The 20,965-nt window shown below is 41.7% G+C and overlaps 1 protein-coding gene across 4 annotated transcripts in view; it reads right to left on the bottom strand.

Annotated features, from left to right (window-relative positions):
- DOP1A (DOP1 leucine zipper like protein A) overlaps positions 1-20,965 on the bottom strand; it is an 88,656-nt gene that overhangs the window by 42,978 nt on the left and 24,713 nt on the right. For 3 of the 4 annotated variants that reach the window (XM_060236531.1, XM_060236547.1, XM_060236537.1), the window contains exons 5-11: positions 12,972-13,161; positions 11,469-11,567; positions 8,851-8,950; positions 6,707-6,816; positions 6,419-6,527; positions 2,925-3,045; positions 1,844-1,963 (exon numbers count right to left, since the gene is read on the bottom strand). In XM_060236531.1, the coding sequence (XP_060092514.1) occupies positions 1,844-1,963; positions 2,925-3,045; positions 6,419-6,527; positions 6,707-6,816; positions 8,851-8,950; positions 11,469-11,567; positions 12,972-13,161 (849 nt within the window). The remainder of the gene's footprint in view (positions 1-1,843; positions 1,964-2,924; positions 3,046-6,418; positions 6,528-6,706; positions 6,817-8,850; positions 8,951-11,468; positions 11,568-12,971; positions 13,162-20,965) is intronic. The other variant, XM_060236542.1, reaches the window with a different exon arrangement.

Below are 20,965 nucleotides of genomic sequence, written 5' to 3'. Positions count from 1 at the left end.
ACAAGCAGTTCCTGTAGCTTTAAGAAACAAATGCCCTCAGTGGCTGTTGCTAGACAACCATAACAGGCAGGGGAGGGGGCATGGACTTTTCAGGCCTGTTTCCGGTAATTGCCAGGCAATTACCAGGTGACTTGCTACCATACAACTTGACTCACCCAGGATGGGTTGCTTGCTCATCAGCAGCCACCCTATAGAAACCAGCGTGGTGTAGTGGTCAGAATTTCAGATGAGGATCTTGGAGACCCAGGGTTTGATTCTCCACTCTGCTATGGAAACTTATTGGGTGAACTTGGGCCAGTTTCACACTCTCAGACTAAGCTATCTCACAGGGCACTATGAAGATAAAATGGAGGAGAGGAGAATGAGGTAAGCTGTTTAGGCTCCCAGTGGACAGAAAAGTGGGTATAAAAGAAGCAGAATAAATAATTTTGGCAAAAGATGGGGGACAGATGATAAAGAAGAAGATAAGAGATCGGATTTATACCCTGCCATTCACTCGGAGTCTCAGAGCGGTTTACCATCTCCTTTCCCTTCCCCACAAAAGACACCCTATGAGGTAGGAGGGGCTGAGAGAGCTCTCCCAGACTGCTGTTGAGCAGAACTGCTCTGAGAGAGTTACAACTGACCCAAGGTCATTCCAGCATTTGCACATGGAGGAGTGGGGAATCAAACTTGGTTCTCCCAGATAAGAGTCCACACACTTAACCACTATACCAAACTGGTTGGTTGGTTGATGGGAGAGAGATGGAAGAAGGGAAAGGTGAAGATATGGGAGTTACAAGTCCTTTCAGGGAGAGGCTGTCAGGAGCAGAGAACAGAAAGAAACAGGTAAAGGACAGAGGTTATGGGGGCTTTCAGGAAAGGGAATAAGAAAATAGTTGGAATGGCAAATGAAGTACCTCCTGCAAGTACTCGAGGGGCCAACTGCTTTCTCCCCTAAAGTGAAAAGCCCCTGACTCTTTAGCTATTCCTTAAAGGAAAGGATATATATTAACTTGGTTGCAATTTTCTGAAATATCATTTTTTTTGTGTGATAAGTTTTATAGAGGGTTTAGAACTGTAGTATAATAAAATAACTCAGAAACAGCTCAGGCTTTTGTAAGGGAATATAATTACCATCTCTAGTGATTTTTATCATATGTATTGCTTGCTTTTACTGCATTGTCTTTTACCTTTGGAATTTGCTCTCTATATTATCGTGTATCATGCCACAAACATTTTTTGTCTGCATCAATATATTCAATTCTCAACATGACCCCATTTGTGGATAGACTGGAATCATCAACAAGCAAGACAGATCTTTCTACAAACTTGAGAAAAGCCACAGGTTTGCAGAAAAATCTGAAATCTAAAAACAAACAAACATGGGGGGTGGTTACAAAATAATAGCAGTGCCTCTACTGTTGAGAAATACATGCCCTCTGAGAATTCAGTGGCCATTGTGGGAGCTGCTAGACAGCCAAAATAGTATTGCCAGCCTTCAAACCTTGGTTTCTGCTAGTAAAAGGCAGTGGGGAAGGCCCATTGAAGGACTATTTTGGCTTCCCAGTCCACCTCTGTTCCACTAACAAGCTTTGCATAATTCCAGAACAACTGCTATGAAAGGCAGACCATAATAGTAGTAAATAATAATACTAATAATGTAAAATAAAAACAAACATCTTTTGTCACCTTAAAAATGATCAAATTTATTGTTATATATTCTATAAAGATCCCTCTATTCAAAAATTACCACTCATTCTGAAAACTGTAAATCATTCAAGAATTTTCAACAATTAGTCCAGTCTTTTCTGTTTCTCCGATGGGACATGCTAAAACAGACTGTCTATGGGACATAACTTACCTACAACATTCTTCAAACCAGCGAGCAATATAATCCCACATATAGTATGGCTCAAAGGAATTAAACAGAAGATTGGCAGTTTTAATCAGCTCTGCTGTTTTCTTATTTTCCCTCAATTTGCTAAAAAATAATAATAACAGGATTACACAAATGTTTTGTCCTTTTCACTATAATGTATTTCTTGATCTTCCACATACCAGTTTCCCCACACCCCATTTTACTGCTTTCCTTCTGCATTCTGCTGTCATTTCCACACAGAAAACTACTTTTGTATTGTCCTTCAATTCTGAGGTGCTTAGTGTAAGAGAGGGGGATATTTACTGCTTCTCAGCTGCCCTTCACAAGGCTCCTCAGAGAGGAAAATTCAGCTACTGTCTTATCTGTACAGCTTAGCAGCTAGCAACTGCTTTGAAGGGACTACATGAAATTTTTAAAAGGCATGCACACTTGAAAAACAAATACTGTCAGAGAGGCATGCAGATGAAAACAGGCTGCTGCGAGTTCTGAAGCAGCACAGCTTTTGTGCACAAGCCTTTTTCATGGCCAACAGTGAGAACGGCTTTGTAGTGCCACTACAACTCAGCATCTGCATTGAAGCTGCTGCCTCTGTCCGAAACGCACATCTACAGCAGAAAGGGGGGGGGGGGCAGCTTTCTCTCATCTCTGCTGCTTCAAAAGTTATTTCATTTTATGTGGGACAACAGGAAAGGAATCTATTAGATTCATTTGTAGCAATAAATAGAAGGCATTGACATAGTCTATATTAAGTAATACACATGATATGATTCAACTTCTATGGTTTCCTAATAATGAATGTTCTTTCTAAGATACAGGCTGAGATGCCATCTCAGGCTAGCTCATAGGATTGCACTCAACAAAGGAAATGTTTGCTTCTCTTGAAACACAAACTGATTTTGTTAACTCTCCATTTTCTCAGAATTCTTTTGTCATGCAGTAGGAGAGGCCCCACTGCTCAAGAAACACCAAACCCAGACCATCTTTGGGTGTGTGAATGATCTGAATAGAAATCTTAATCCTGGCTACAAATGAGTTTCACTTTTCCCCTTTCGCATCTAGTCACCTGCTTAGCTGTGCATGGTCCTTGCTGAAGGAAGATTCCACCTGAAGATCCAGCTCTGCTTTGCACTGTGTATATAATGTCCTAAATACTTCAATCAGTACATCCTCTAATATTACAGGCCCTACAGAAAGAAAGAGGGAGAAGTATGGTGATTTTAAAGAATTGTTCACTAGCTAATGTCAGGACTGGGCCCAGATAATTAGTTCCTACAATTTAACCTATTATGCAATTAAACAGCACACAACAAAAGACTCATTTGCAGTCTTCTTTTGTATTCTTGTTACAATTAGCTGTGTAAAACCCACAGACTTCCAGACTTGTGCTTTCAAAACTAAATAATACACAATTATTCTCTAGATAGCTAATGGCAGTATTTTGAGTTTCTTTTCCACATCTGTTGAAATGTAGGCAATAATGATACAAATAAAGGAGAAAATTTGGTGAGTGTGTGTTCTTGGAAAAGTCTGCCTATCTGAATTTTGCTGCACAGAGAACCAGGCAAGTAACAGACAGCCCCCTGACAATTACAAAAATGATTTTCTTAATACCATATGTATTAGAACTGACTGAGTGCCAAGATGATATCCCATCTGAGGTAATGGAAAAAGGAGGCATGTGGGCAGAATTATCCCCAGGTACAAATGGATCATAAGTGAGTCCTATTTGCTGTGCTCCATTATTGCAGAAGTAAGACATACAGCATTGCCACAAAATACAATTGTATATGAAATGTGAAAAGCCTTGACTAGGATGGCCCAGGCTTGTCAGATCTTGGAAGATGAGCAAGGTTGGCCCTGGTTAGTATTTGGGCAGGAGACCACCAAAGCAGTCCAGGGTTGCTAAGCAGAGGCAGACAATCGGCAAACCATTTTTGTCTGTCTCTTGTCTTGGAAGCCCTACAGGTAGCCATAAGTCAGCTGCAACCTGACAGCACTTTCTACCATCACCATAGGGCCCATTTACTCAAAGTAAACAATTGTACATTTAGATCCAAGGAACTGGAGGAACTGTTCAAATAGAGTTCTGAAAGCTTTTGGAAAAGGTGGCATCAGTGGTGTCACAGTGGAAACAAGATCTCTGTTAGTGCTGCAGCTCAGTGCACTGACACAATTGCTATAGTTGACTTCATTAATAAGAACATAAGAGAAGCCATGTTGGATCAGGCCAATGGCCCATCCAGTCCAACACTCTGTGTCACACAGTGGCCAAAAAAAATTAAATATATATATACACACACACACACACTGTGGCCAATAGCCACTGATGGACCTCTGCTCCATATTTTTATCTAAACCCCTCTTGAAGGTGGCTATGCTTGTGGCCGCCACCACCTCCTGTGGCAGTGAATTCCACATGTTAATCACCCTTTGGGTGAAGAAGTATTTCCTTTTCTCCATTTTAACCTGTCTGCTCAGCAATTTCATCGAATGCCCATGAGTTCTTGTATTGTGAGAAAGGGAGAAAAGTACTTCTTTCTCTACTTTCTCCATCCCATGCATTATCTTGTAAACCTCTATCATGTCACCCCGCAGTCGATGTTTCTCCAAGCTAAAGAGTCCCAAGCGTTTCAACTTTTCTTCATAGGGAAAGTGTTCCAGCCCTTTAATCATTCTAATTGCCCTTTTCTGGACTTTCTCCAATGCTATAATATCCGTTTGAGGTGTGGTGACCACAGTACTCCAAATGAGACCGCACCATTGATTTATACAGGGGCGTTATGATACTGGCTGATTTGTTTTCAATTCCCTTCCTAATAATTCCCAGCATGGCGTTGGCCTTTTTTATTGCAAACACACACGGTCTTGACATTTTCAGTGAGTTATCTACCACGACCCCAAGATCTCTCTCTTGGTCAGTCTCTGCCAGTTCACATCCCATCAACTTGTATTTGTAGCTGGGATTCTTGGCCCCAATGTGCATTACTTTGCACTTGGCCATATTGAACCTCATCTGCCACGTTGATGCCCAGTCACCCAGCCTCAACAGGTCCCTTTGGAGTTCCTCACAATCCTCTCTGGTTCTCACCACCCTGAACAATTTAGTGTCATCCGCAAACTTGGCCACTTCACTGCTCACTCCCAACTCTAAATCATTTATGAACAAGTTAAAGATCATGGGACCCAGTACTGAGCCCTGCGGCATACACTCACTGTCATTAAAGTTTTTAGCTGTGATCTTAATATGAAGATTGCAGTCTCTCTCTGAACCCAAGTGAAATAGATATAGCCTTTTCAGTGGCAGCCCCACAAATTATGGAACAACCTCCCCAGCAAGATGTGCCTGGCCCCCTCACTTTTGATCTTTAGGAGCCAGGTGAAGACAGTTGCATTTAGGATGGTATTTGATTAAGTGTATTAATAGTCCTGAACTTATTCATTTGTATTCATTTGTTTATATACATTCATTTGTATTTATTTGTTTATTTGCCTTTCTCTCCAGTGGTGACCCAAAATGGCTTATATCATTCTCCTCTCCACCATTTTATCCTCAGAACAGCCCTTGAGATAGGTTAGGCTGAGGGTGTGTGATGAAGGTCACCCAGCAAGCCTCCATGGCAGAGTGGGAATTTGAACCTGGGTCTCCCAGATCCTTATCTGACACTAACCACTCTAGCCAGCTTGGTGTAGTGATTAGGTGAGCGGACTCTTATATGGGAGAACCAGGTTTGATTCCCCACTCCTTCACATGCAACTGCTGGAGTGACCTTGGGTCAGTCATAACTCTATCACAGCTGTTCTGCTCAAGAGAAGTTTCTCTCAAAGCTCTCATCTACCTCTCAGGGTGTCTGTTGTGGGATGGGAAGGGAAAGCAGATTGTAAACTGCTCTGAGACTCCTCTGAGTAGAGAAGGGCAGGGTATAGATCAATCTTTTCCTCTTCTTCTACACCATGCTGGCTTTTTGAAATCTTGGGGGGGGGGAGTTTTGTTTTTAATGTATTTTATGTGCTTTCTCTATGCTGTAAGCCACCTTGAGCTCCATAAGGAAGAAAGGGGGCTAATCAATGTTTTAAATAAATATTAATTAATCAATTAAATAGCCCAGAGGTTAAAATGAATTGTATTTTATTTTTTAAAGTTGCTAATTTTGTTCCTGGAGGCTATTTTACTTATTCTGTGATTCAGATATGCACACAAACATATCTAATATATCTAACCTTCCTACAAGAGCAGCATGATATTATATCTTGCAAGTTTTATAAATTGAATCCTTTGATTACATATATGTTTTACAATGCCTGCCTTTTTCATTGTTAACGCTGAGTTAGATATAGACCTTGTTTTCTGCCAATAGAAGGGCATTTCCCTTCCCCCTGCAAATCCTCACCATGAGCTCAAGTAATGTTCTTGGGAACTTCCATCACAGGCATATCTTTTGAGGGGATGTAGAAGGGAAGAAGTGGGAAAGTTCTATACTTCAGATCCAGTCCATTACTCATAACACTCTTTTATATGATAGCAATCAAACACACACACAAACACATATGTATAGCTACCTAGCTCAGGTTTGTCCAGTAAACTGATAAGAATCCGAAAAGGCTTTAGGTCCTGCATCAACGTACTCTCCTCTCCATGTCCATTGATTTGCAAAATGCCCACCATTGCCTGTAAAAGAGTACCTTTTAGAATCAAAGACTAAGAAAACAAACTTAGGCTACAGTGAAAGGCCACACATGCTAGTGTGATCATAAGCAGTATCAACTAGGCCCTTGCTCACACTGTCACACTTGGGTACACTGAGCACACAAAAGATTACACAAGCAATATATAAAAAGCATGACTACCTGAACTAACATGTCCTTGGAGAATGTATTGAAATAATAGGTAGCATGTTCTTCTGGATTACTGTGTCTTGTGCTTCTAGGCCCTATAATGGCACCGTTGTTATCAAAACCTTCAAGCAAACAGAAATTGTGTCAAATTAATACAATGCTTAAATAAAATGGTAAAGAACAAACAGGGAGAACAACAGCTTGATTCTACCAACTTACCATTTTGCCGTCCAAATATTGTTGGCAAGAGGAAAGACCATTTTTAAATTAAAATTTTAATAAAGGCAACTAGTCGCATTAAGAGCAAAACACCAAGCTGTTTTCAGGAAACACAACATTTTGCTTCTTGTTAATGCTTAATGAATGCTAAATTTAATTTTTTTGCTAGCCAAAAAGAAAAGGTTTCAAAAGAATTAAGACCAAACGTAAACTATACTAAGAATAGTATTTCCATTTTAAATGTTTCACACACATTCTTTCAGTAATTTTCACGAGAATTTTGTAAAGTACAGCGTTATTATTTCTCTACTGCGGAAAAGAAGCTAAAGACATAGTGGCTTGCCCAATACTATCTGGTGAATTCATTGCTAAGGAAACATCTGAATCAAGTACCTATTTATTTACTTTCTTTAATTCAAACCCTCCCCTCCCCATAAAGCAGGCTCAGGTGGGCTTACAAGTCATACTTCTGGGATCACAGCTTATAGCACAATTCTAAAAACATCTCCCTAGGAGTAAGCACCAACAAATAGGCCTCAGCAGGATTCTGAGTAGACCTGCTGTCTTATAGTGACATCCTAAGTCAACTTGAGAAAGTGGGCTTGGAAGGTTGTAACTCTGCATAGGATCACTCCATGAGGCCCAAACCAGACATGACATTTAACACGTGACCAGCATGAAGACTGGCTGTCACACTGCAGCTTAGAGTTCCCTGCGGAAACTCCATTCTGAAGCACCACAGGGTCCCACTGCAGATAAAGGCTGAAAGACGGGAAGAAGGGACCTCAGTTTTCCCCTAACCCAAAATAGTTCTCAGGGGTATTGTTTGCCCCATTGTAGGGTTGTACATACACATAGACATTTGTGTGGGTCCTCTTACCCAGGAGAAGAGAAGAATTTCTGAGAGATCAGTGGGTGGCAGCAGAAGGGGAACAGCAAGATAGTCCAATCTTGCAAGCTTTGTACTGCTTGCAATTTTTTGGGATACAAGCCAATTCATTTAAAACAGAAAGCAATAAAGTCTTTGGTCCCTCAAATAGCTGTTTCCTCACCTTCTGCTAAAATGCAGATGCTTCACCAGTTTCTGGAAGGAGAGGATGGAACTAGCCTAGTGTCCTGAGGAAGGGAATTTCAACCTAGAAGGCCCTGTGTCAAGGGCAGGTACTCTGAGCAAAGCCTTTTCTGAGGTTCGTAGTAAACGGGGATGCTGGTTAAGGTGGCTGTTGTTAATGGCCACACTGTTCAGAAAGTTTCATGAGCCATGTTCCACTGACTGCAGCTTTATCATTCACAACATTACTGAAATGTGATTACTCTTGAAGGAAATTGAGGAATTCAGTTGGTCAAAAGTGTGAGCCGCATTAGAGACAGACATTCACTATCTGGCCTACTTTAATCTTATTAGGGGTCCACAAGTTGTTTCCTGGTCAAATACCAGTTTCTGGTTCTTACTTTTAAAAACTCTGTAGAGTTGGGATCTGGGATGTGTGAGGAACCACCTTACCCTGCATTAACCTCCTTGATCACTGAGGTCCACATAAAGGGTTTCTAATGCAGATGACACCTCCAACCAGAACATTAAGAATGGTGGCTTTCTGCTCAACGGAATCTGAGATTTGCCAGGCTTCCCTGCTTGGCCTATTTGGGCATGCTGCTGAAATATTTTATATTTAGGTCAACATTGGAATAATAATGCTTAGGAGGTGATGGGAGTTTGCTAGAGCTACATTTTTCCTGCTGGTTGAATAAAGCTGTTGATTCACTTACTAATTAGTGTTGTTATTTTAAAACTGTATTGTATTTAAAACTGTATTTTAAAACTATATTAAAATTGTTATTTTAAAATTGTTTATTTTCGCTCTGCTTTCTTACAAATTCCCAAGCTGATAATGGCTTTTCAAATAGATAATGGTAACAAAAACAAACCCTGTTCTTACCTAGAAGCCAGGCATAAAGCCTTCGATTGAGTGACATGTCTCTGCGCAGGACTACATGAAGAGATGCTGAAAGAATTCTGATCATGTCTGGGCGTGTTGCCTAGAATTGGGAACGTTACACTTTAAACATCAAATAGAAACTGGTATCACATTGAAGACTTTGGTGGCATAGAAAGAATTCACTTCTCAGAACCGCAAAGTTTTGACAGCCTGACATCTGGAGCCTCATGAAAAAGAGCTTCTTTTTTTATCTGCCCTGTGTGGAAGCAGCTCATTCCTCAGCAGGCATCAGCCAGTGATGACCAAACTTCACTCCTTGTTATATGCAACTTAACCGCAATAAGTACTAGAAGCAAACCCTGAATAAAACCAGGGCTTTTTTTGAGCAGGAACACACAGGAACCCAGTTCCTGCTGACTTGGGGTCAGGGTGTGTGTGACTGAATATGCAAATGAGTTCCTGCTGGGTTTTTTCCTACAAAAATGTCCTGTGTGAAACAATGGTGATGTCAGGTGGTGTGGCCTAATATGTAAATTAGTTCCTGCTGGGCTTTTTCTATTTAAAAAGCCCTGGATAAAATGCAATAAAAATAATCACTGGTGACAAAGAAAACATTTTCTCATTAACTGTATTACAAAAAATAATTTTAAAAGCGGAAGAATGAGACAAAATGAATCAGCAACAAAATGCAGTTTGAGCACATGCTTCTTTGTATTAATTAAAAAATACTCACCCAAAATGGCTAATCTATATGATTTTTTTTAATTGTATGTGTTTTTAAAAGTCTAAGAATGTCTGGGACCAGCATCTACATACAGTCAGTTATATGACTGTTCAAAATTACTCAACAGGCTATGTTGAGCATTTTTAAAAAAATTCTCTTTCTGGCAACAAATAATGCAACTTATTGCCAAATAATCCTCCTTTTATAAGTCAACGAGCTGAGAACAGTGTAGCTGTTTAAAACTGCACTAACATAATGCTTCTTGTTTGTGTTCATTCTCTCCCCCCTGTTCCCGTTCTTTCATATGAAAAATGCTAAAATCCATAGCATTCTTTATTTTATTTCTTTAAAATATTTATGCACATAATAAATTCCCTGGAATACCTTACAAATAACAGTAAAATGTAACAAAAATCAATGAACATTTGCTAACAAAATTATTAAAGTTATTCTAATATAACCCAAAGCTTAAATGAGCAGCAGTAGTATCACCAAAAGAACATGGTCAAGAAGGTGAAAGGGGAAAAATAGATCATATTATATAAATCAGATATTACCTACTGCTGAAAGTTCACTGGATTTCTAAAACGGAACACAATAGGTGCCATGAAAACCAATGCATGACCTCAACTTTATTGGTCTGATCCCATAACCTCCACCAGAAGCAGGAAGCTGATGCATATACAGAAGTTCTCCATTCACTGGAGAAAGCAATTTTGTTTTTCTTTTTTTGCACACCCACTGTACTGGATCAAGACATTGTTTTCAAAACAACTAGAAAGTAAATCTATGCATTTCCAGTATTTTTTGTAATACCTCCAACAAACTGCAGGTGGAATTTTATGTTAATGCTAGAAGTCACTAACTGGTTAAATAGCATGAGGACCTGGATCCAAAGGGCTGCACCCCTGTGGACACTTCAATTCCTGCTTTCTCTAGCAGCTCCCGTAGCATCCATTCAAAGCCAGATGACCCACCACATGCTCTTTTACTATGGTTGTCAGTCCCCAGTTGGGGCCTGGGGATCCCCTGGTTTAGAGGCCCTCCCCCAGCTTCAGGGTTATCCGAAAGCAGGATGGTTGGGGAAAATGTCCACTGAGCACTCCATTATACCCTATGGAGACCAGTGCCCATAGGGTATAATGGAAAATCAATCTGTGGGTATCTGGGGCTCGAGGTGTGTGTGTTTATTGAGGTAGAGGCCTCAATATTTCAGCATAGCATCTGATGCCTCTCCTCAAAAAACCATCCAAGTTTCAAAAATATTGGACCAGGGAGTGAGCTCCAAAAGAAGGTATCCCCATCTTCCATTATTTCCAATGAAGCAAAGGCATTTAAAAGTAGTGCGGTCCCTTTAAATGTGATGTCCAGAACTCCCTTTGGAGTTCAATCCTGCTTGTCACAACCTTGCTCCTGGCTCCACCTCCAAAGTCCCCAGATATTTTCTGAGCTGGACCTGGCAGCCCTGTATTTTACTCTAACTGAAAGGGAAAATTAGGTCTCTTTGGGGCGCTGTTGCATACACTGAATAATGCACTTTCAATCTATTTTTATATATATATTTTTCAATGCACTTTAGCAACTTTTTGCAAGAGGATTTTGCCATTCCACAAAGTTGCAAAGTGCACTGAAATTAAATTATTCAGAATGTGTGAAAGTGCCTTTATTTGGAAGCTATGGACCTCAGCAGAGATATACAACATGATTAGGAACTATTTTCAGATGAACACAGCCTGTGAGTGGGGCTATTCACTGGATTTTGCTATTTGCAAATGGTGAAATCTTAAAGTATGGCTAAAGTTTGCAAACATGAACAGTGCATACACACAAATGTATACTAATAGACACAAACATACACAGTGTAGTTCACTTAACATTCATTTATTCATTTTACCTGACTCATATGGAATGGGAAACAGAAGAGTATCAGATCCAGTGTGCTCCTCTGTACTAAGACACTAGAATCCTGCACTGAAGTGCTTACTGCTTCTACCTGAAATACAATCGCCATTAAATACAGGTGTTCAAAACAGATGCTTTCCAACAGATGCAGACAAAGGTATTTTATCAGTGGTAGGGAGGGGACATGGTTCAGTGATGGAGCATCTGCTTTGCATGCAGAATGTCCCAAGCTGAATCTCCACCTCAGTCAAACTGCCACATGTGAAAGTCATCAGCTGCTGCCAGTCAGAGTAGATAACACAGACCCAGTGGGCTGACTCAGTATTATTAGTTCAATTTACTGTCTGCTCTTCTCTAAAAAAAATAGGGCTCAGGGTGGCATACATCATATATATATAGACAATAAATAGTAAGAATTAAAACATTAAAATATTAAACATTGGCAGTTTATTAATTTATGCACCTTTTGTGTGACTGCATTAAATGTGTACGTGTAATTATTAAAAAGTGATGCTTAAAATGAAAAGAACAGAAAACTATGCAGCAAACTGATATCAAATTATGTAACACAAAACACCCACAGATAATGGGCTGGCTCTTATTATACACGAGCATAAGGGTTACTGGGGCAGATGTTCTCCATCTTCCCTCTCTATCCTGAACGCAATGTCATGTAGCAAGGGACCCTGACAGAAAGAAGGCAAATCTGAAGATACCATTTCCTCTCCCTCTTGCAGAGTAGGGGCAGTTTCACCCAAGTCCTCTTCCTTACTGCAGTCCCTATGGGGCATGACATTTTGCCCATGAGGATGGCTTTGCAGGGGAGCTGCTGGGGAAGATGAGAAGATCAGGTGTGGACAATGGGCTTCAACGCTTTATCCCCAATAGCTCCTTAATAGCTCCCATGTCAAACACTGGAATATATTACTTTTTGGCAGCAACCAGACAAAGGTAAACACGGTGCAGTGTAGCAGTTAGAGTGCTGGACCAAGAATGGAATCCACACTGTGCCATGGAACCCTGCTCAGTGACCTTGAGCCATTCACACACACACACACTCATGTCAAACTACCTCACAGGGCTGTTGAAGATAAAATGGAGAAGGGGAGAATATTGTAAGGCACTTTGGGTTCCCTTTGAATAGAAAAGTTGGATATAAATGAAGTAAAATAAACAATAATTAAGTTCAGTGATTTCCATAAGAAAGATTTAAGCATAAATTAAATATATTGTAGGCTATGATTTAGCTCAATAAACTATGTAATTCTTCAAATATTCTCAGAATTTACAGCAACATTCCATAATAGTATTGTTTACAGAATGCATTTTGTTTTCTGAAAAACAATCTAACAAGCAGATTCCTTGGAATTCAGCTGCTGCTGGTGTATAAAATACACCAGATTTATTTCTTTATGCAATGAGGACTTCAAGAGGTTATGGAAACAAATTACTGGGACTGGGAAATTGCATTAAATTCAACTTTACTGCCTCTTACCATCAATTCAATGTCACTGCCTATTATGTAAAGCTGGTCTTCCATGGAAAGCTTCCTGTTCAGATGAGAGAGGACATAAGTAATTCCAGGCAGGCGAACAGCAGGACTTGTCAGAAGGCTACCCCAGAGCGCACTGTAGAAAGCTGATTGGTCCACTGCAGCAGCTACTTTCTCCAGCAGAGTGTTGGTTCTGCAGCACAAGGAATAAAAAACAAGCAGAAAAATATATAGTTCCGGGAGGGGACAGGGCAGTCTCATCCTCACACAAACTGGCAGAGTGGGACAGATTTTCACCAAAAAACCCCAAAGCCAATCACAACACCAACTTGTTACCAGGAGGAACAGAAAACTTCTCAGTAAAGGAGCTGGGAACTATTCCCCATAACTATCTATGTGAAAGTTGGACAGTGAAGAAAGCCAACAGGAAAACAATTGATTCATTTGAAATGTGGTGTTGGAAGAAAGTTTTATGGTTACTGTGGATTGCCCAAAAGACAAATAAGTGGGGTTTAGATCAAATCAAGCCTGAATTAACCCTAGAAGCTAAAATGACTAAACTGAGGCTTTTGTGCTTTGGTCATACTATGAGAAGACAAGAGTCACTTGAAAAGACAATAAATCATGCTAGGAAAAGAGGAAGACCAGACAGGAGATGGATTAACTCAATAAAGGAAGTCACGGCCTTCAGTTTGCAAGACTTGAACAAGGCTGTGACCAATGGGATGTTTTGGAGGTCATTAATTCATAGGGTTGTCATAAGTTGAAAGCAACTTCTGCACTTAACATTCAAGGAATCAGGCTCCTGATACCCATGCCAAATAGTAAACTTTTGCTTTTAAACAGCTGACTGCCACATTAGAACCTGATTTGTGGGACTGAAAGGAGCTTCATAAGCATTTTATTGTGACAGCCACTTATAATTGCTTCAAACCAAAGATATTCCCCAGAAGTTCCATACGATTTTTGCCATGAGTCACATGGCTTTGCCCTGATGCTAGAGGAAAAGTTTTAAAGCCCTCTTGGGCTTACAGCACCAGGTTACATCACTTCCTCCCACAAACTGAGTAGGGATTGGAGTAGGGCTGCCAACCTCCAGGTGGGCCTTCGGATTTTGCTAGAATAATGACAGATCTCCAGACTACAGAGACCAGCTCCTGTGGAGAAAATGGCAGCTTCAGAGAATGGACCTTTCGGTATCTCATCCTGGCTGAACTCCCTCCCTCCCTCAAATCTGTTCTCCAAAGGCTCCATCCCCAGATATCCAGGATTTTTTCTACCTAGAGTTGGCAACACTAGGCAGGAGGTTTCAGATCACCCTGGTGCACAAGGCCCCTGAACCTTGTACATTTTCCCAGTTAAGATATATAATCAGTAAAAAAAAGACTGACTATATGTTTCACTTAACCATTCTAGGGAATCAGTTGATTTGTGAAAATGTAGAGACGACGATGTTGCAAGCAACTCTGGGTGCCCACTGGATGGGGAAGTTGAGCAAAGATAAAGCAAATAAATACATAAATAGATAAAATCTTGATTTTAGAGTTCTGTGGATCCTGAACAGAGCCCTTAACAATATATTACCCACAGCAAAATCAGATTTTGATGCCAATAGTTTATAAAGTCTGATCTCCTTGTAAAGAAAGCAATATGCTGCAATGTCACATCATATAAACAGCCTATTATATTTTTCCTGTCCTTCCTCTGAGGAGCTAAGTGTTCTTGGTCCTTTGTTCTCCGTGTTATGAACAGGGGTGTGCATTTGGATTCCCTGAGCTGGAAAAAAGACCAAATAAATGCCTTGCTGGCATTTATCTGGCGTTTCTGAAGCTGAATGCACTTTAGAAAAGCTATTTGTGTAGCCGATTAGAGAATCCCAGAATCAAGCAGGACATAATCCGGCTTTATTCGAGATTCTCTAATAGCGTCTACAAAGTTGAAAGGACCACATTTGCCTTTCCTTATCTGGTCTCTTTCCCACCGTTTGCTCTGATTTCCATGGCAACAGGAGGGAGAGGGAAGAAGTGAAGGGGAGCCCCTGAATAATTAATTAATACACCAATAATAGTAATTGCTATATTGAATAAGAGCATACTTTGTCTTAACGATGTCTGATGTAATTTTCCATTAAAGAGCTGGCCACAGCAGAGCGGGTGTGTGTCTGAAGCTGGCTAACTAAGATAAGAGAAACCGCCTCCTACAGGCGACTTGCTGTGACAGACAAGTAAGGAAACTTACTCATTGAATTTTACCAGGAGGAACTTAGTGAAGGCGGGACCCTTTGAAATCAGATAAGCTTGTGTGCCTGCCTGCATGTATTCTGTGTGAATAAAACTGTCTGTATGTAGAATGATTTTAACTCAGTCATTTTGGGGCCCATGCCCAACGGGGTCTTACCTTCTGGTACCAGAAAGTAAACCTCGCTTCATACAAGTAAGTCTGTGCAGACCTCATTATTTCTCTGCTTCAGAGGCATCTCTGCATGGCCATTGGCTAAAGCCCCTTTGGGGGAGCTTTGAGCCAATCTGTGCAATGCTTTTGCAAATGGCACTGCATTAGTTTGCAAATTACATTTGCAATTGCAACTTGGTTTCAAAAGGCCATCTCATTATCTCGCTGGATAAGAGAGGTTTTTGGCTTGGAGAGACTGTGTGACTGCCTGGCTGGCTTTTTGCTTCAGCTGCTGCTGCTCTCTGAGCCTTCCTGACTCTTGCTGCCTGAGTGTTTGGTCCTCTTTGGTTACATTTTTGCATCTGGAGTTCTGACTTCTCTTATTCTTGCTGTTTTTGGAATGGTAAGGCTGGTGACTGCGGAGGGGGGATAGGCCTATGGCCAAGACTCCAAGAATCCAGCGAAGACAGAAGTCCTTTGCCTGGGACGGGGCGCTCTGGGGAGGGAAATACCTCTCCCGGTTTTTGACGGGGTGCCGCTGAAAGCAGCGCGCCGGGTCAGGAGCTTGGGAGTTCTACTGGAGCCTTCATTATCAATGGAGGCCCAGATAGTAGCCACTGCTAAGTCAGCCTTTTTTCATTTGAGGCGGGCAAGGCAGTTGGCTCCCTTCCTAGAGCGTCAGGACCTGGCAACAGTGATTCATGCAATGGTCACCTCGAGACTGGATTACTGTAATGCCCTCTACATGGGGCTGCCTCTGTGCCAAACCCGGAAGCTGCAGCTGGTGCAGAATGCAGATGCTAGGCTGCTATTGGGCCCCCCAAAGTGGGAGCACATACAGCCAGGGCTGCGTGAGCTGCACTGGTTGCCAGTAATATACCGGATTCTTTACAAAGTGCTGGTTATTACCTTTAAAGCCCTATATGGCCAAGGACCTGCCTACCTGAGGGACCGTCTTTCCCCATATGAACCCGAGAGCACTGAGGTCAGCAGGGAAAAACCTGCTGACCATCCCCGGGCCGAAAGAGGTAAAACTATAGAGTACCTGCATGCGGGCCTTCTCTGCTATGGCTCCCCACCTATGGAATCAGCTCCCGGAAGAAATGCAGACCCTGCGGGACTTTGAACAGTTCCGCAGGTCCTGCAAGACCATCCTCTTTGGGATGGCCTTCACCAATTAAAGAGAGAGACTGCTAAGTAAATTTACCATCTGCTGGAATAGCACCAGGATGTTGATTTTATTAATTTTAGAATTTTAATTAAATTGTAATTGTTTTTAAACATTATTGTATAACTTAATGTATTGATTTAATGTTGTTAGCCGCCCTGAGCCTGCTTCGGCGGGGAGGGCGGGATATAAATAAAATGATTGATTGATTGAAGACTGAGGCTTCAAACCTAGTTCTTGGGTTGTGGGGGGGCATGTCACTGTTCTGTGTGCATCCTTCTGGTTTCCATTTAGGAGAACTGTTTGAGTAGGTGGTGCTTCCAAATAGGCTTCTAATATAAGTGTCTGTTAGAAGTTATTCAGCTATTAAATAGTTTTATTTAAATTTTTAGTGTACGGATTCTGTCATTCCCCAAGTAGGCCAGAGAAAAGGTTGTTGTCATAAAAAACTGAGGCATAATTAGCTTTGATTAACTCTAAAAAAACCCCTGTGGTATTCTGAGCTTTAGTGAAGCTATGCACCCCAAGACAAATTCAATCTACATTGTCCTACAGTTTGAGTTTTCAGAAGGGAACTTCTGCACTTCCAGAAAGGAAATCCAGCTTTCTCCATTAGAACATAGTCAGGAGTAGCTTAAAAACCCTTAAACTTTTTTAAAGGTTTGTTTTCCAATTCAAGCACAGCTTAATAAACCAGAGTCAGGTAACAGTGAGGAAGGCACTAGTTCAAAACCAACCAAGAAATAGGAAAAGAAAGTAAACAGAAACTGAGGCAAGGCTAGGTCAGTCTCTTCAAAAGACCAAACTCTAGTTTTTGGGTGGGAGGGTTCTTAAAAAGGTGCCAGAGCCTTTGATGAAGGGCAGCTGCAGCACCTAGGCTAAGGTTCCTTCATTGAGGCAGTGATGGTTGGTGTACTGCTCCTGCAGAGAAAGGAGGAACAGGGTGGACACACAATCCCCTCCCTCTCACTTTCTGAGGCCTTCCCTGGCAAAATGGTGTATAAGATTTCTCACTGTTTACCCTTGGCTTTGGGGGGAAAAACAAAGCATTACTGGGCTTCTGTGTACTAGGCTGGCCTTGCTTCAGGCTGCCAGCAAAAGTGCATGAACACCATCTACTCCCTTGCTTCTGCCACCCCCCCCCCCCAAGATTCTCTGTTGTGACATTTCATTGTGTTTCAGTTGGGTTGCACTGCTGCTGCATTCCTTCTGGGAAATCTCCAGCTCATTCTTGAAGATTATCTCTGGAGCTGGTATAGCCCAATGACCTCCAAACTCTATCTCCTGCCTGGGAAGGGGGGTGAGCTGGCTTATCTCATTGTGGCAGGTAACTGATCTAGCTTCTTGTCTTTCCAAAGGGGGTGGGGATGACATTTTTAAAACTCAGAGGGCAGAAATCCCCTCCCTAAGTTTCTAGTTCAGAAATTCTCTGGTATAATAAACCCCCAAAAATGGAGACTCAAATTTTATCAAATACAAATACCATTCTGGTATTGGTATTTGGGAAATTTGATATTTAATAATCTTTTCCAGGTCCAAATACCATTTTTTTGCGCACCCCTAGTTATGAATCAACTCAAATGAGTTTAATGCTTGCTTTGGAAGCACATATACTAAAACTGGAACTCAAATGAGTCTATAACAAGCAGTTTGTCTCGTTTGAAATAAAACCAGCACACTCCATTTCCTGAGATGGAGACTTCATTCACATTGCCCAAAATGGTGAGGGGAGGATGAAACCAGCCTCCTGTCATTTCAGTGAGTAGGAAACTTGGATGTGTTTCCAGTGACGCCTCTCTCATCTTCTCTTTGCTCTCAGGGCGCTCCTTTGTGCATCTTGCCATTTGGGGGCTAACTGCAGAAAGGCTTTTGCCTTTACTCTGAAGCTGTCTGGTTAAGAAATCCTGAATTGGCACCCCAGCTTCTGATTAATCCAAGAAGGGTACAAATCTCTGTCCTGTTTTCACCATGACCATATGAGAGGAAGCAAAGGCTTGATCCATCTCTCAAGGAGGTTTATAAAATTGTGTATATAATTAGCAACTGTATTTACCTTTTATTCTCTAGTGTTCCGTTGTATTCCATTGTTCTACCTACCTACTGAATTATGCCAAATAACTGTGTTTAGTATGTATGCTTGGTAAATAAAAACTATAAAATCTGATACTGAGTATGAAAGAGAGAGAATTCCTAGAGGAAACTTATGAATACGCCAGCTGGTTGGTCATATTCTACCTTAAAAGTGCTGATGAGAAAAATGGAAGGGGGAGAATAGTGAGCCTTTTGTTTTTTTACCACACACTCATATGTCTAACATTGAATATATAGAGTAAGCCTGAATCATCCTGTCCAATATTGAGACCTGTCTAATTCATATTTGTACACTATTGATACTCCAAGTGGTGGAAGTAGAAGACTATCAGGTATTAGATCCAGTACTATTTAATTTGTTCATAAATGATCTGGAACTATGGGCGAGCAGTACAGTGGCCAAGCTTGGTGATGACACAAAATTGTTCAGAATGGTGAAAACCAAGGATGACTGTGAAGAGCTCCAGCAGGATCTCCACAAATGGGATAAATGTGCAACAGTGCAGCAAATGAAGTCCAATATTGGTAAGTGTAAACTGATGCACACTGGAAAAAAACCCCCCAACTTCAAGTACATGCTCATGGAGTTTGAACTTGCTGAGACTAAGAGGGAAAAAGACCTTAGAGTCATAGTAAATAGTTGGATGAAACTATCAACACAGTGTACTGCAACAGTGAAAAGGGGGATTTATTAGGATTGGGATTGTGGGGCATTATAAGGAAAGGGATTGAAAATAAAATGGCCAATATAATAATGCCCCTGTAGAGATCTATGGTGCAGACATTTTTGGAATACTGTGTGCAGCTCTGGTCCTCATATCTCAAAAAGGACAGTGCAGAGCTGGAAAAAGTACAGAAGTATAACTCCAGCCATGAGCTGGGGCATCATTTGTGTCCGGGCAGGTGGGGAACAAGGATGATTTTGGTCAACTGGGCCCAGCACTGGATGTTAGCAGATCAGTTCTCAAGCAGCTTCATGTAGCCTGCCCCCAGAGGTCAGCCCATCATGGGATGAGTGAGGCACACAAACCTGCAGGCTGTAGGTGTCTCTCATTTACCCAGCTCAGAGTGAAAGGAGAAGAGGTGCTTGGCATTCAGCAACTTTCTCTCACCAAAGATCCACCCTCCCACCCCAAGCTCACAGGGTTTATTTTCAGTGTGGCTACTTATCCCTTGCTGTAACTGCAGTAGGTTGCTGCTTAACAAGGAAGGAATTTTACCCAGAGCAAACTGGTTGATAGACCCTGGGTTTCTCAGCTTCCCCATAGCATATTGTGTATGCTAGTTTGCATTGTTAAAAATCACAACAGGCTGCTGGTGTTTAGGCATTGGCTCAGGAGCATAGTGCATGTTGTGCAAGCTGCACTCTCTGCATGACTAGAAGGGGAGGTCCCATCTCAGAACTGATGCAGTGGCCACACCCCCAGGAAGGTGGTGATAGCTAGCAATAGTGGTTTCCACCACTTGCTGCTCTGAAAACAGCCCTCTGCCCTCAGTTATTCCAACAGGTGGGTTGGGGTAAGTGCTGATAGTACTTGGTTTGTCGACTGCACTCACTGTCCCAGACTGCGGTGTGCCAAGGCCTGGGGAACTTGTAATCAACAAAACTGTGGATTATTCTTCCCAGTACAGGTATCTGTCTCATCCTTTTCTTCTCCCCACTTCTGTGGGCTGGTCTCTCTTCCAAGCAGAAGAGGGGAAACAAGATGACTAGGGAGCTAGACACCTTCTCTATAAGGAAAGACTGAAGACTCTGGGACCTTTCAGTTTAGAAAAAGTACATTTAAGAAGGAACATGATAAAGGTTTATAAAATTATGCATGAGGTGGAAAGAGTAGACAAAGGGAGCTTTTTCTCCCTTTCCCAAAACTCCAGAACTCAAGAGTAGGGATGTGCATTCGGCTCGGCCGAGCCATATTTACAGCCGAACCAGTGTTGATTCGGCCGCATACGGAATAGCCTGCAGCCGACTTCCATAAGCGCCCATTACACGGCAGCCGAATAGGCTCGTTGTGTAGTTACGAATAGCTATTCATAAGCAAACAGCTGTCAATTCAAAACAAAAGGCGGCAATTAGCTTCTGGAGCTTCAAAGGAGCTCCTTTGGCACCTTCCCGCCTCTGCCTTAACATCCCTGGGATCAGGGAGGGGGGAGGGGGAAGAGGAGCCCCAACAGCCAATCCAAAGCATGCATTTGTAAAATACAGTGGAAATGCATGCTTTGAAGGGCTTTCTAAGGAGTCTTCACTTCCTGGCTGACTCCTCCATGCTGTGTGTAAGAGATTGCTTAAGCTGCTGCAGCTCTCTCACTCAGACTTCCCTGGAAGACAAGGTAAAACACTTTTTGG

Source organism: Heteronotia binoei, chromosome 1 (assembly GCF_032191835.1).
Source record: "Heteronotia binoei isolate CCM8104 ecotype False Entrance Well chromosome 1, APGP_CSIRO_Hbin_v1, whole genome shotgun sequence".
NCBI lineage: Eukaryota > Metazoa > Chordata > Lepidosauria > Squamata > Gekkonidae > Heteronotia > Heteronotia binoei.
The sequence above is the reverse complement of the archived record's forward strand: the minus strand, read 5'-3'. Positions and strand labels throughout refer to the sequence as shown.